At 42.8% G+C, this 12964-nt stretch overlaps 1 protein-coding gene across 1 annotated transcript; it reads left to right on the top strand.

Moving 5' to 3' along the window:
* The first annotated feature begins 53 nt into the window (after window positions 1–53).
* C11H19orf12 (chromosome 11 C19orf12 homolog) lies at window positions 54–7403 on the top strand. Its single transcript, XM_035312285.1, has 4 exons — window positions 54–64; window positions 405–443; window positions 4313–4489; window positions 6015–7403. Exons 3-4 carry the CDS (start codon window positions 4330–4332, stop codon window positions 6278–6280), a joined length of 426 nt encoding a protein of 141 aa, XP_035168176.1. The 5' UTR covers window positions 54–64; window positions 405–443; window positions 4313–4329; the 3' UTR covers window positions 6281–7403.
* Window positions 7404–12964: the final 5561 nt, after the last annotated feature.

Below are 12964 nucleotides of genomic sequence, written 5' to 3'. Positions count from 1 at the left end.
GGGGGGGTTCGGCGGCCGCCCGGCCTCTGTCAGCGGAGCGAGCCTGCGGGGGAGGCCGGGGGAGGTGGGCACAAGATGGAGCGGCGGCGGGCGCGGGCGCTCCGGCGGGCGGCGGCTGCAGGCGCGGGGCCGGGGCCGGGGCCGAGACGGCGGCAGGCCCCTGGGTGCCGTGTCAGCTCCGGGTCGCGGGCTGTGTCCTTCTGACCGCCCTTCTAGGCGTAACGGCTGCTACCGGCGTCGTAGGGGAACCGAAACAAAAAGAAACGTGAAGCGTGGCTGCGGTGGTTGCTGCAGGCGGCTTGTATTTTTGTGCTCTGCCCGCTGCAGACAGAAAGGTTGCAGTAAATCTTAACGCGCTAAGGGCGTGCCGATTAATTCCATTTGGTTTGTGCTTTTGTATTGAGTCAAAGGAAGCATTTTTAAAGCTGGACCAAATTAAGAAGGTACCGCTGTAACGTGCCACCCCGGGTGTCCACGAGGGAACCAGCTCTGCTATTCAGCTGTTCTCCGAGCGTCAGCCCTTTTTTCTTTCCTAACTCAAAGTCTGGTCCCTTTGGCTTCAGTGCCAGCTAGCTGATGCAAGTGACCTGTAACTCCTGACTGTGTTCTCTGAAATGGAAAACCTAGCTAGGAAATGAAATAAGGGTAGGCCAGCCCTTCAGATACTTAATTTAGCCAGCTTCTACATCCTACAGGAACCCAGTGCTTCACCGTTGGGTTTCTTTGCTCACAAAATGTTATTTCATGTGTATTAGAACTAGGTTGGTTTGGGAAACAAAGCCAGTTTGACTGGGGGCGGGTGGAGGACACATTATGGTGCTCTTGCTTGCAGGTGAGCAAGAGGCTGAATTAGGCTGGAAAAAAGAACAGACTCGATGCAGGAAAGAAAGGATGGGTAGATAGTGTTTATTTGTTGGTTATTGATACCCATGAGGTTGACTATCTGAGGTAACAATCCCATTTTTCAAATGCAGAATTGTTCATTCTTAGGAATATGCTGAGTAAACTTCTGGTAAACTTTCTGAGTTTCCTGAAGCGTTCTGTCATTAAGTCCTCTCAGATGGAGAACCACAGGTTTTGGTAGATGCTAACAACTGTTGCAGGTCTATCCACCCAGGTAGTTAGAGATTCTCTAGCGCTTCATTTGACTGCCAACCAAAGATTTAAACCTCAAAATAGTTATACTTTCCTTTATCCCTTCGCAACAACCTGTGTATCCTCTGGCTTAGCCATAAAGCATGCAGTGTTAGGAAAGTTGAGAGGAAACCAATTGCAAAGCAGCGTTCCAGATGAAGAATAAATTGGCTTTCTGTAAGAGAAGATGTAAGGGAGAGGGAAAATCTGAAGTAGTTGCTGAACCTGGCTTTGAGAGCTCATCAGGAGCCCGGCTTGCTTTAGGTGTCAGGAAAACGAGGCTCATGTAGTTAGCTCTGATCCCCAGCAAGACCTGTGTTGTACTGCCCTGTCAGTGCTGCAAAGCCTTTATATTGAAGAACTTTGCATGAGAAGTTGTCTGGATTTAGCCCAAAGAGAAGAAGAAATTCAGCACTCTGGCCATTGGGTTTGTCTGAGTTTTTTTCATAGCTCGTGCAGGACACACTCAAGTTGGTTTCAGTCTAGTTGGGAGGAGGAACTGGATTCTGCACCAGTTACAGGTTCAGAGTGCTGGTGTAAATGTGACTTGTTGGTTACTTGTTGCTATGTTAAAAATAAATACTTTTCTTCTTGTTCTTCAACATTACCGGACTAATGTGCTTTCTACAAGTTGTATATTCTGTTTTTGTTTTCTTGCTGCTCCCAGGAAGAACAGAGCAGTCATTTGTTTATTACATTGAGCTTGGATTTTATTGAGTGACACAATGGAAGCAGAGCGTGTCACTTTGTCACCAACCAACATGCACTGTTACTCTCATACACTGCTGTGTCCTAAACCTGACCAAAAAAAAAAAAAAAAAAGCTACTGTGGTAAAATTAGGAACTGTGATGTTTTATTTGGGTTGGCATGAAGCTGAATGAAGTAGTGAGAGGATCGCAGCTATTTGAAGAATTTCCTGCTGTGTGTCTATGGAGCTGTAGAGCATGTTTGCTCCCTTTCCCAAAGAGCACGTTTTTGTTCACTGTCAGCAGTGATTGGGTACTGCAAAGATTCGGATAATTTGGAGCCAGCCATTTTAGTGCAAAAGAAACCTTTCACTTTCACAATAGCTACGTTTTAATACGAAAGTGCCTGTGATAGCGCTTCACTTAAACTTTGCGCTACCCAGAGCTACAGCTCTACCCAGAGCTGTTCAAGAAAGACTCACGCTTGGCTCGGGCTGAGGAGGTATGACATGCTGTGTGTGGTAAAATCTGTTCTAGAGACTGCAAAATCAAATGCTTGACTATTAGATAGGGGCAAAGTTACATGTGCAACGATAACTCTGTGCCTCCAGTGTGCATGTGATTATATTTTTAATCATGTCGCATGCTTGCTTTCCTCCTGCAAGACCTTTCCGGATGTGTTGTGCAGAAGGAAAGGTATTTGTGTAACGAGCAAGCTTGTTCTTGTTGTTTAGTGCCGAATCCTTTTGCCTTATTTACTGAATGCTCCTTGGACTCTGCTGTTTGTTTTGAGTTTCTCAATTTCTTCTCTTCTTGAGTTTTTCTCTGATCCCAGTGCTCTGAATCACGGTGTTTTTGTTGGTATTGAGCTTAGTTCTGCAATATGAGATGAGGATATTTTTAGTATCTCTGTCCTCCTAGTATTAAAGTATTTGTAAAGTTAAAAGTATCTTCTTGCTGTACCAAACTCAAAACCAAAGATTTACTTTTCAGTGTTTGTTGTTCTCAAACACCGTGTGTAAACAGCGCTGGGGTTGAGTTCGGTCGTTATTGTGAGGGATCAGGATTTTTGCAGATAATCTTTTCTAGATTGTAGGTTGGGTGTCTGGAAAAGTTAGAATAGTAACTTATTTCTAAAAAGTGTGGTTTAAGTGGCTGACTTAACAGCACACAACCATTAGTAGCAAAATAAGGGGTGGGAGCTGTTTCAGGGAAGCATTCAGGTTTTGTTTTTTGTTTGTTTGTTTTAAGGAAAGAAGCTATAGTATCTCTTCATCTAGTCTCTTGTCTTGCGCACTGTACTTGCTGGCACCTGCAACACTGTGCTATACACAGTCTTTCACATGTAATGTGCAGTAATTACAAAAAGATGCCGATATCACTAATAATTTAACTAGGTAATGTTTGGTGCGTTATCTGTAGCATTTTCTGCTTTGTGCAGCATCTCCTGGCTCCTGCTGAGTTTCCTGTGGCCTGGGTAACTTCCATCTGGGAAAACAGAGTGCCCTGGTAGGGTTGCCAGATCACGCTCTGCTGACGGAATTTTCTGAGGAAGCATTCCTCTTGGCCTGTCCTTCCTGATCTTTGCTATTTGTGTTTCTTTCCCACCTCTGCCTCGTCGCACAAACGGGAGTTGTTTTGCTTGTGTGGTCACAGTCTCACCCCCTGTACACTGACATCCCTGTATTTCTCATTTCTTGTTTCTGCTGTGTCCCGTTTATTCCCAGTCCCATTTCTCTCTTCTGCCTCCTCTTTCCTTCCCCATGGCTCTTCCTGTCCAGGGCAGTGGTTGAGTCACCATCCCTGGAGGTCTTCCAGAAGCATGTAGATGTAGAACTCCAGAGCATGGTTCAGTGGCTGACTTGTCAGTACTAGGTTAAAGGTTGAACTGCATGGTCTTAGGGGTCTTTTTGAACCTGAGTGATTCTACAATTCCTGCTCACTGTAGCCAGACCTTGGTTCAACAACCCCAATCTTCTGCCAACTGAAATCTTCATGCGAGTGTTTAAATGTGTAAGAAAATGGAGAGAAGTAATAACAAGCAAATAATTTCTGGCAAGAATTAGGACAAAGAGAAGATACCTGGCAGGTTTGTAAATTACAATCCACCAGTTAGTTATATCTGGGGCTCTGCTTGGTTCCTCTCCTGAAGCCATATGCAAGGGTGAAGCCATATGCAAGGCTGTATAAACATGGTAATTGCTTGAGACTAAGATAATATGTTGTAGAATTAGATAGAAACTTAAATATTTAATTGCTATGACTTGCCCCTCCCTATTCAGTCTTCTGGATTCATCCTCTGGTCTGTACTGTGGTTTCAATTGCATTTTCACTACCTATAAACTAGTGATTTTCTGTGAAGGAAAATCTCTTTTTTTTTTCCCCCCATATTGACTCTACCTCTGCATTGCATAGACTCCAGAACTGTACTTCAATGCAGCAAGAGGTAGTCCATGTTGCAGCAATCAAAGCTTAACTTAATCTTTTTCAGGATCATAACCAGCCGAGATGCCCATCAGGGTTGATGACGTGATGCAGCTGCTGTGCCATGTTTCCCAGCAGAAGGGAATGAAAGCTGCTGTGAAACACTCTGGTCGAGGAGCACTGGTGGCGGGTGCAACAGCGTTTCTTGGGGGCTTGATGGGAGGCCCACCTGGTATCGCTGTAGGTAAGTGTGTTTTGACTTAGGAGTAAGAAGTGTGGTTGGCTCCCTGAGTGAAGAAACTAGTAAGTCTTATGTAGTAGGTACAAGTTGAAGTAGAGGGGTGTGTAGTGGCAGGATTTCATGCAACTGAGCTGTTTCAAGATGGCCTTTAGTATTTTAGCTGTTCAGAAGGGTGCTTTCAAGAAGGTGTGCATCAAAAGGAATATGTAGGTGTTCCCTTTTAGGGTGACAGAGAATTTGCTCATATAAACTAGTTTGTGGAGAACAGAAAACCATAAAAAGATTAGAAGTTCAGATATTATTGGCTCCTTTGAAGCCCTTTGAATGAGCTATTAGAAGTTTGTTTGCTTTAGGTGGGTAGAGTGCTGGTTCCCATTTGCTGAGGCACACCAGTGTCAGAAGTGTAGCACAAACCTGAGAGCAAGCTAACGGTCTCTGAGCTTGGTATTGTGAGCTCTGCTCCGACACTGCAGTAAGGGAGTGGAAATGGGGGGGTGAGGCAGAGGCTGGAGTGTGAGAGTGGTAGCAGTCATGGCAGATGAAGAAGAACAGCAAAATAATGTTTTATTTCTGTATTTTAAAGCTACCTGCTGTCCGTTTCTTGGTGAACTTTCTTCCCCCCATCTGGGGTTCTTTCTAAAAATTACAAAAAGGCCAGAGTCACAAAAGTCACGTGTGCCTTAGCCCTTGAATAGTCTTTGCTCTTGTGAGCACTTCCATAAATTTAAAGGGCTTATTGGTATTGGAGTAAATGGCAATCTGTGGGCAGCATTGTAAATTGTGTGAGTTGCTGTTGAAAAGCATTGTTCTGCAGGTTTGGTAGCCCTTTGAAATAGAATGGCCCCTACAGGGCCATGACACCGACTTTGTGTTGTCAGTGGTCATAATCACATCAGCCATGTGGGATCCTTCATCTTGATGACCTGGAACCATGCTCTCTGGTAAGAGCATTTCTTGGTCAGCTGGGGTGGGGTGTTGATTTGGTAGGTGAAAGGTTGAATGTGCCTGAACAACCCCACCAAGGTGATGGTCTTAATCTCTGTTAGCTACCTTCTGAGGTGTGGGCTTCATGGGGGCAGTGGGAAGCTGCTATTTGGGGCTTGGCAGAAGCAGAAAGCTTTGGTCATTCTGGGAATCTATAGTAAGAGATGATATGTTAACGGCCACTGATAAGGCAGTTGTTAGTGCTTGTGTTTTCCTTGGAGAGGGATTTAGATGATAATAGAGCATATTTTAAAAAGACCACTGCCTAAAGAATGCTGGTTTGTTTCTGATGTATAGCTTGAAACTGTTAGCTTAGATTGCGTGGAGTTCCTTTGTGATTGTTGTTGATGTAAAAAGCTGCAAAAATCCTTCTTGGTGCTTTCAACGCACATCATGTGTAAAGCTTGTTGAAAGTAAACGTGCCTTGTCCATGCAACTCTGGACAGATTTCTTACACAGGTGGGAACGTCTGGTGAAACCTCTGGATAGCAGTTCAGGTTTTACCATTATTTGCTAGAGAGTAACATCTCTCTCTTTTTCGTAGGAGGAGCACTTGGTGGATTGCTTGGTGCCTGGATGAATAGTGGACAGTTCAGGCCAGTCCCTCAGATATTACTGGAATTGCCTCCTACTGAGCAGCAGAAACTCTATGATGAAGCAATGGATATACTCAAGCACTTAGACTGGACTGATGTTGTTCAGCTGACTGCTCTCGTAATGGGAAATGCTAGTCTCCAGCAGAAGTTGGCAGGAGTGGTGATGAATTACCTCTCCAGAGAGCTAAGAGCAGAGATACAGTATGGAGAATAAACCTTTCCAGAGCAGGTTTTTACACTGTAATGAATTCTACTCTGACAATTGTGATTCTTCAAAATAGTAATTACGAGTTATAATTATTAATTATGAAGTTAAGCAGATCTAAGTATCTTTTTCATTTTTTTGTTTGTTGTTTGTGAAACTAGTCTTCTGTATTTTCCTGTTATGTAATTATGACCTGCCATGTAATTTTGAATTAATGTGCACCGGAATTGAGTTCAAAATCACTGAAGGGGGAGTTACACTTCTCAAATGGTAATGTAGCACTAGGAGAGGGAAAAATAAAAATAAAATAAAATAAAGTTGTGTTTTATCTAGGAGATGTAAAGCATTTCCACAAACAGGATTACATTTCTTTTGTAATGGCCCGTAGGTGCCAAAGCAGCAAAGGAACACTGAAGAATTTTATCTTTTGAGTCCTACAAAGGAGAGTTATGAGAAAGTACTTCTAATGTGAGTTCAAAAATCTCAAGCCTTTCTTTATTTTTTGAGATAGTTTCCCTTGAGTATTCCTTTCTGTAAGAAGTGAAGCCAATACCTGAACAGACAAAGCAACAGGAAACTACTGTACATAATTAGTTGTTCCTGAGAACAGGAAGGTATGGCAAGAAGACTATTAATAGGGGAGGGGGGAAATTCTGCCATTTTTATACTATCTCTAGTATTAGCTTGTCATTTTAGCATCAGTTTCCCACCTGAATGTGAACACCTGATTCTCTGTTTTCATTAAAATATTCCTAAGAAGCATCATAATGGCCTGTGTTTTGCTTTAGAGTAAATGAACCCTTTAAGAACTGGGCACTTAATACCTTAGCCGGTTGTTCACCATTTGTTTAAAGGCACTTGAGAAACAAGTTTGTAAGTAGAAAAATGTGCAGATGTACCTTTTTTTAAAAAATATATACATATATATATATTGGAACAAGTGAAACTGCCCTGATAGTTTTGTTTTTCCCCTAAAACAAATATTTCTCTGTGTGTTTCTCTGAGGTTTATCAAAGTTGAATTTTCAGTGAGGAAGCTTTTAACTCGAAAGTCGCTGTTGTATGCATTTGATTAATTTACTTCTGTAGGTATATGTTGTCTTTAGTAAATACAGTTTATTTTCCTGCCTGGAGTGCAATGATTCTTTTTCTTATCATTTGAAAACACTTTTTCAGTGAAGTGGAAGACAGAAGCAAATGGTAAGTGGGACCTTCCTACCTTGTAATAATTTCATAATACAAACCTGAGATCAGTGTGTTTTTTTTTTCAGTTTGACAGATGACACACACTGCAATTTGCTTCTTAAGGCTTCGCATGCTCTGTATACCCATAAAATACTACTTTTATGAAGGCAGATACTTTTATTTGCAATTTTGTGATTATTTCACAAATTAAGTTCACTCTTTCTAAAATAACACCCTGCTAACGGCAGCAGATGACTGAATGATACAGTAAGAGAGAGAGCCTGGCCCTCTTGCAATTGGCAGTACAAACACAGACATGAAAAAATTTGACATCCGATTGTGAAGTAGGCTGTATAAAATATGTTGGTTTCAATAAATTTACAGTAGTAGCCACTATTTAAACAGATCACCAGCAGATTTCACAGTGGTTTCAGACATCAGGATAGTGACTTTTGTTTTATATAGGTATTCTTAAACCGGGGCCCAGAATTCAGGTACAGAATTTATTTGTATGGCTCGCACCCGTGTTGTAGCCATGAAATGGAGCTTACTTTATGTGAATACCAGTCCTGCTCTGTCCAATGTTACTCTGTTTCCTAGGGTATTCTTTCAAATGCTTTTTATTAGACACTTAGAAATGTTAAACTGTTTTTAATCACAAACTTTCAGCCTTCACTGTAGCGTGTATGGATTATGAGCTATAAGTATATGAAGAGAAACCTAGTCTAAGTTGTTTGGAATTTTGTTGGGGGCCAGTCTAGCTTATGTTAAACCTTACTGCCACTGAGCTCTTGAGGAGCTTCATCCTCTGTGCTACAGAGTAACATGCTCTTAGCCATTATAAATTTAACTTACACAGGTTTTCAGGTGACTTGAGGTAGAGTCAGAAAGAAGTGATTGAATTGTTTGTTCTCTGTATCGCTGTTTAATAGGTTTAATGTACATGGCACTCCTTGGAAGGTGGCAGCTACCTATTTTCAGAGTGGCAGGAATAGGTTTGCAGCAAGATTTGCAGTTTGGTCTGAAATACTTTTCACTGCTGGTAATAGAAGAATGCAGCTCAGCTGTTCATCTCAAGTGAGTTTGGACATACAAGAAGTAGTAAATAACCACCTGTAGCTAAGGAGACCTTGATACATAGCTACTGTGGGAGAATGAGCATGGGAACCCACAACATTCAGTGTTTTTATTTTAACAATTTATGGCAGTTCATGCTGTTGAATGCTGCAGAACGATCAAATTCTTCCATATATTTCTGACTACAGACTCAGGCTATAGTGCCCAGGTCACCACAGTATTTGCATCTTAGCATTATTGGGGTATTTGGGCAAGTTAAAAGAACTGTTCAGCAAATTTGATCATCTGAGGAAAAGACCTGTGCGAGAATGTGTTAATATCAATGTGTTACTGTTCTTTGGTACATATGTGGCTGTCCACCACTGCATCCCTTGACGTTATTGGAAACAGCCACAGGCAGGGGATGACATCCCCTGAAATCCATTCCAGCTGTATAATGTCCAGGCTAAGTGTAGGACAGAGACATCACCTAGGAAACAAGGTAAAGCAGTGCCAGCAGTTTCAGGAAGCCTGAGAGTCACTATGGGGATGTACATATTTATGTAACGAATCCATCTGTGATGCTGGTTATTAACCTGGTTTGGTTATAGATGTGATAGAATCAAGCTAGATTTTTCACTGGCAGATGGTGTATTTTTAGATAATTTTTCTCCTCTGTTCTTTTTTTAGCTATCTGATTTAAAAATGGAAAGCAAGCATAATTATCAAGTGTTACGTTAGCAAAGAGAGGGATTTTTTATTTATATGCTTTATTTAAAAGCAATCCTGAATTCTAACATAGATTAGTCATTGAGATGTGCCATCTAGTGGCAATTGGCTTAATCGTTAAATTCAGCCTCTCTCTGCTGCCTCTATGGGTAACACAGCTATTTTTTCTATAAAAAGTGGGGATAATTTTATTTTTTCTAATAGTCTGTTAAATCCTTGGCTTCAATGAATTTGCATTAGATCACAAATATCGGCCCAGCTATGACTAGAATTCAAGTACATTCCCTGATTAAGTTTTTTTCTTTTTTAGTGGTGTTTATCTCATGTGAGCTATGACTGCCTGAAGTTTGCTGCAGCTGTGTGTCACTTTTCATTACAATGAGAAAATGCCCAAGCAGCAAGAGGAGGGCAGTTCTGCCCTTATGATTACTGAAGGACAGGTGGATTTTGTGAGCTGAGCACCAGCCAATTTGGAAAGAATGAGTGACCACTGGTGAGTTGACATGCCAGGTAAAGCCACAGGCTCTGCCTGGGCCACGCTGCCTTAGGAACAGTGCTTACTACTCACATATGGCTGGCTGGCCCACGCTTAATTGCTATTCATGTGGGTCCTGCTCCCCTCTAGGCTTCAAAGCTGTCGTTTTGATACCTGCTATTATCATCAGTTGGAAAGACTTAGGTTATAAGCAGTATTAAGTCACTTCTCAGTGAAGTTTACCAGCCACGTCTCATACTCTTTGTGGTTAACCAGCCTCTATTCCTGACAGCTTTTGTTCTGTGTAAGCCTCGTTTTCACAGCTCATGTTTTTGTTAAGTCAGTGCTTCATAGATTTCCACTGCAAGTCAAGTGTTAGCTATGAAATCCAAATAAGTTACAAAAAATGTAGAGATACTAAAGACTGGGCAGTTTCTGAGAACCCTATGAAATTTCTATGCTGCTGCATTGCCCAGTCAGTCATCCAACAGGAACAGCAGTATTAGAAAGCTGTGTGACACACAGAGCCTCCCTCAACTGCGCACTGCTTTGGGAGAGGCTTCTGGTACAGCACTACGATCTGTCTGTTTTGAGGGCTTGTGCATGATTTTCCCTTTGAGCCTTCTACAATTGTTCACTGAAGATTCCAGCGTCTTTGCCAGGTTTGTTAAAATTGTCCAGTTTGTTCCTCCAGAAAGTCACAGAAAAGTCATTGACAGTATTGGTGTTCATGCAGCAAAACAGCAAAACTCATGCTTCTTTTATAGCTAAAATCAAAATTGGTTCAGACAAGTTTAATAAACAATGATGACAGGAGCAAGGTGAATGTCAGGCATCAACTTTTCACACCAGAGAAGTGCTTAAGCAAGTCTTTTTTTTAACTTCCTTTTTAACTGTCAGCTGATTTGTATATTATTTGGTTAACAGTGTACATACAATGCAACTTGTTTATTACCCTACTATTACCTAATTAACAACAACAACAACAACAAAAATATCCTCCATGTCAAAGGTAGGTAAATCATTCAAATATTGGTCTATGTTATGTGCACTACTGAAATTTTAGTTCAGTTGGCCTTTGCTTTGCAGGCCAATGTTCTGTTAGTAACTAGCAACTGCCAAGCCCGTTTATGATGGCAGGACGATGCCATATGATGGCAGGACGATGCTTAGCAGTGTTCTCAAAATTCCAGCTTTGCATGTACCAGTGGTGAGGAGAAGCTGAACGTTGTGTTAGGTAAGTGAGGCCCAAGAGCACCCTTGTCCTTGGCAGGCTTAAGGAGCATTTGGCTGTGGGAATTCTGTCCTTGCTAGTCACTGTCAGAGTGCAGACTTTCTGAAGGGTCTTGTTCCCAACTGCATCTGAGACTTCTAAGCTCAGTCCTCTGGGACTCTCCTCTCCAAGAGGAGAACCAGACCTTCAGCTAAGGACAGGGAACAGGGTGCTCGAGTGGTGCACCGTGGTGGCATGCAATGCTGGCTGTGGCATTGGCTAATTATCATCATATCATATCATATATAGAATGGCTCAGGTTGGAAGGGACCTTAAAGATCATCTAGTTCCAACCCCCTGCCGTAGTGTTGTGCAGGGTGTATGCCTTGCCAACAGAGGAGGGTCTGCTGGCTCAGAGAGTTTGTCACATTAGTTCTCATCTCTTACCCTAGCATGCAAGGTAACACAAATCAGCATTATGCTGGCAGTTTTTGAAGGTCATCTCCGTGTCCTTCCAGGACTGCAAACCAGTGCTTTGCTGGTAATGGGCTTTGCTGGTGAAGAGCAGTCACAAACCTGAGTCTTCATCTTTCAAATACAACTCATGAGCTGCTGACAAGAGGGGGGGGGGGGGGGGGCCGCGGCTGTGTAGCTGTCTCTGTAGGGTTTATTTCTTTCCAGGGACAAAAATAGTATTGGGTTTCCTCTAGGTGCAGGCCGGTTCTCTTCCCTCCCGGCCTGTGCTGCAAGTGCCTTCTTACTTTGAACAAAGGATTGTTTGGGAGACAAGTTTTGCTGATCGACTTCTGGCAGTTTAAGGAAGCTGACTGATCTGCTGCAGCAAGAATTTTCTGGGTGACTTGGGCAGTCACTCAGCTCCCCCCCAGTGACCTGCTTTTAGGTGGGATGGCAATGACAATGCCAAGTTACTGGTGGAGAGCTGTGCAAGGTGACAGTGACGACAGCACTGTGTTGTTATTTGATCATTTTGTGCAATGTTGTTTGAGATATTTCCAGTTCTGTGGTGTGTGATACTGTCCACTATAACTTGATTACAGAGTGCTTGGCCCATAAGTAGCTGAAGCATGTTGAAGAATTTTACCTACAAAGGAGTTATGAGAAAGTACTTCTACTTTGAATTCAAAAATCTCAAGCCTTTCTTTATTCTTTGAAATATTTTTTTGAGTATTCCTTTCTGTAAGAAGTGAAGCCAGTACCTAAACAAACTTAAAGGAACAGGAAATGGAACTGTACAAAATTAGTTGTTCCTGGTGTCAGGTGCGAAGGCATGGCAAGACTATTTAAAGGGGGATGGGGAAGGGGAGAAAGGAAATCATAGAATCATTAAGGTTGGAAAAGACCTTCAAGATCATTTGGTCCAACCATCTCCATGGACTGCCAATATCATTCACTAAACCATGTCCCTTAGCACCACGTCCAACCTTTCCTTGAACACCCCCAGGGACGGTGATGCCACCACCTCCATGGACAACCCATTCCAATGTCTCGTTACTCCTTCCGAGATAAAATGTCTTCTATTTTCCAACCTATACCTCCCCTGGTGCAACTTGAGGCCATTCCCTCTAGTCCTATCACGAGTTACTTATGAGAAGAGGCTGACTCCCAGCTCCCCCCAGCTTCCTTTCAGGTGGTTGTAGAGAGCAATAAGGTCTCTCCTGAGCCTCCTCCAGACTAAGCAACCCCAGTTCCCTCTGCTGCTCCTCACAGGACTTGTGTTCCATATCCTTCACCAGCTTTGTAGCCCTTCTCTGGACATGTTCCAGGGCCTTGATGTCCTTCTTGCAGTGAGGGGCCCAAAACTGAACACAGTACTCGAGATGGAGCCTCACCAGAGCAGAGGACAGAGGGCTGATCACCCCTCTGGTCCTGCTGGTTACATTATTCCTGATACAAGCCAGAATGTCGTTGGCTTTCCTGGCCACCTCGTGCAGCCTTGAGGGCTCCTGTGGCCCTGCAGCACTCTCTTAGGACCTTCTGGAAGACTGGTATGGCCCTGCAGTGTCCTCTAGCACCCC

Source organism: Oxyura jamaicensis (genome assembly GCF_011077185.1).
Source record: "Oxyura jamaicensis isolate SHBP4307 breed ruddy duck chromosome 11 unlocalized genomic scaffold, BPBGC_Ojam_1.0 oxy11_random_OJ73146, whole genome shotgun sequence".
Classification (NCBI taxonomy): Eukaryota; Metazoa; Chordata; class Aves; order Anseriformes; family Anatidae; genus Oxyura; species Oxyura jamaicensis.
The sequence above is the reverse complement of the archived record's forward strand: the minus strand, read 5'-3'. Positions and strand labels throughout refer to the sequence as shown.

Bases quoted from the DNA above. Each gene is read 5' to 3' on its own strand.
- C11H19orf12 (XM_035312285.1), top strand. From the start codon at position 4,330: ATGCCCATCAGGGTTGATGACGTGATGCAGCTGCTGTGCCATGTTTCC. The intron at 4,490-6,014 runs GTAAGTGTGTTT...TCTTTTTCGTAG, and splicing joins CCCACCTGGTATCGCTGTAG to GAGGAGCACTTGGTGGATTG.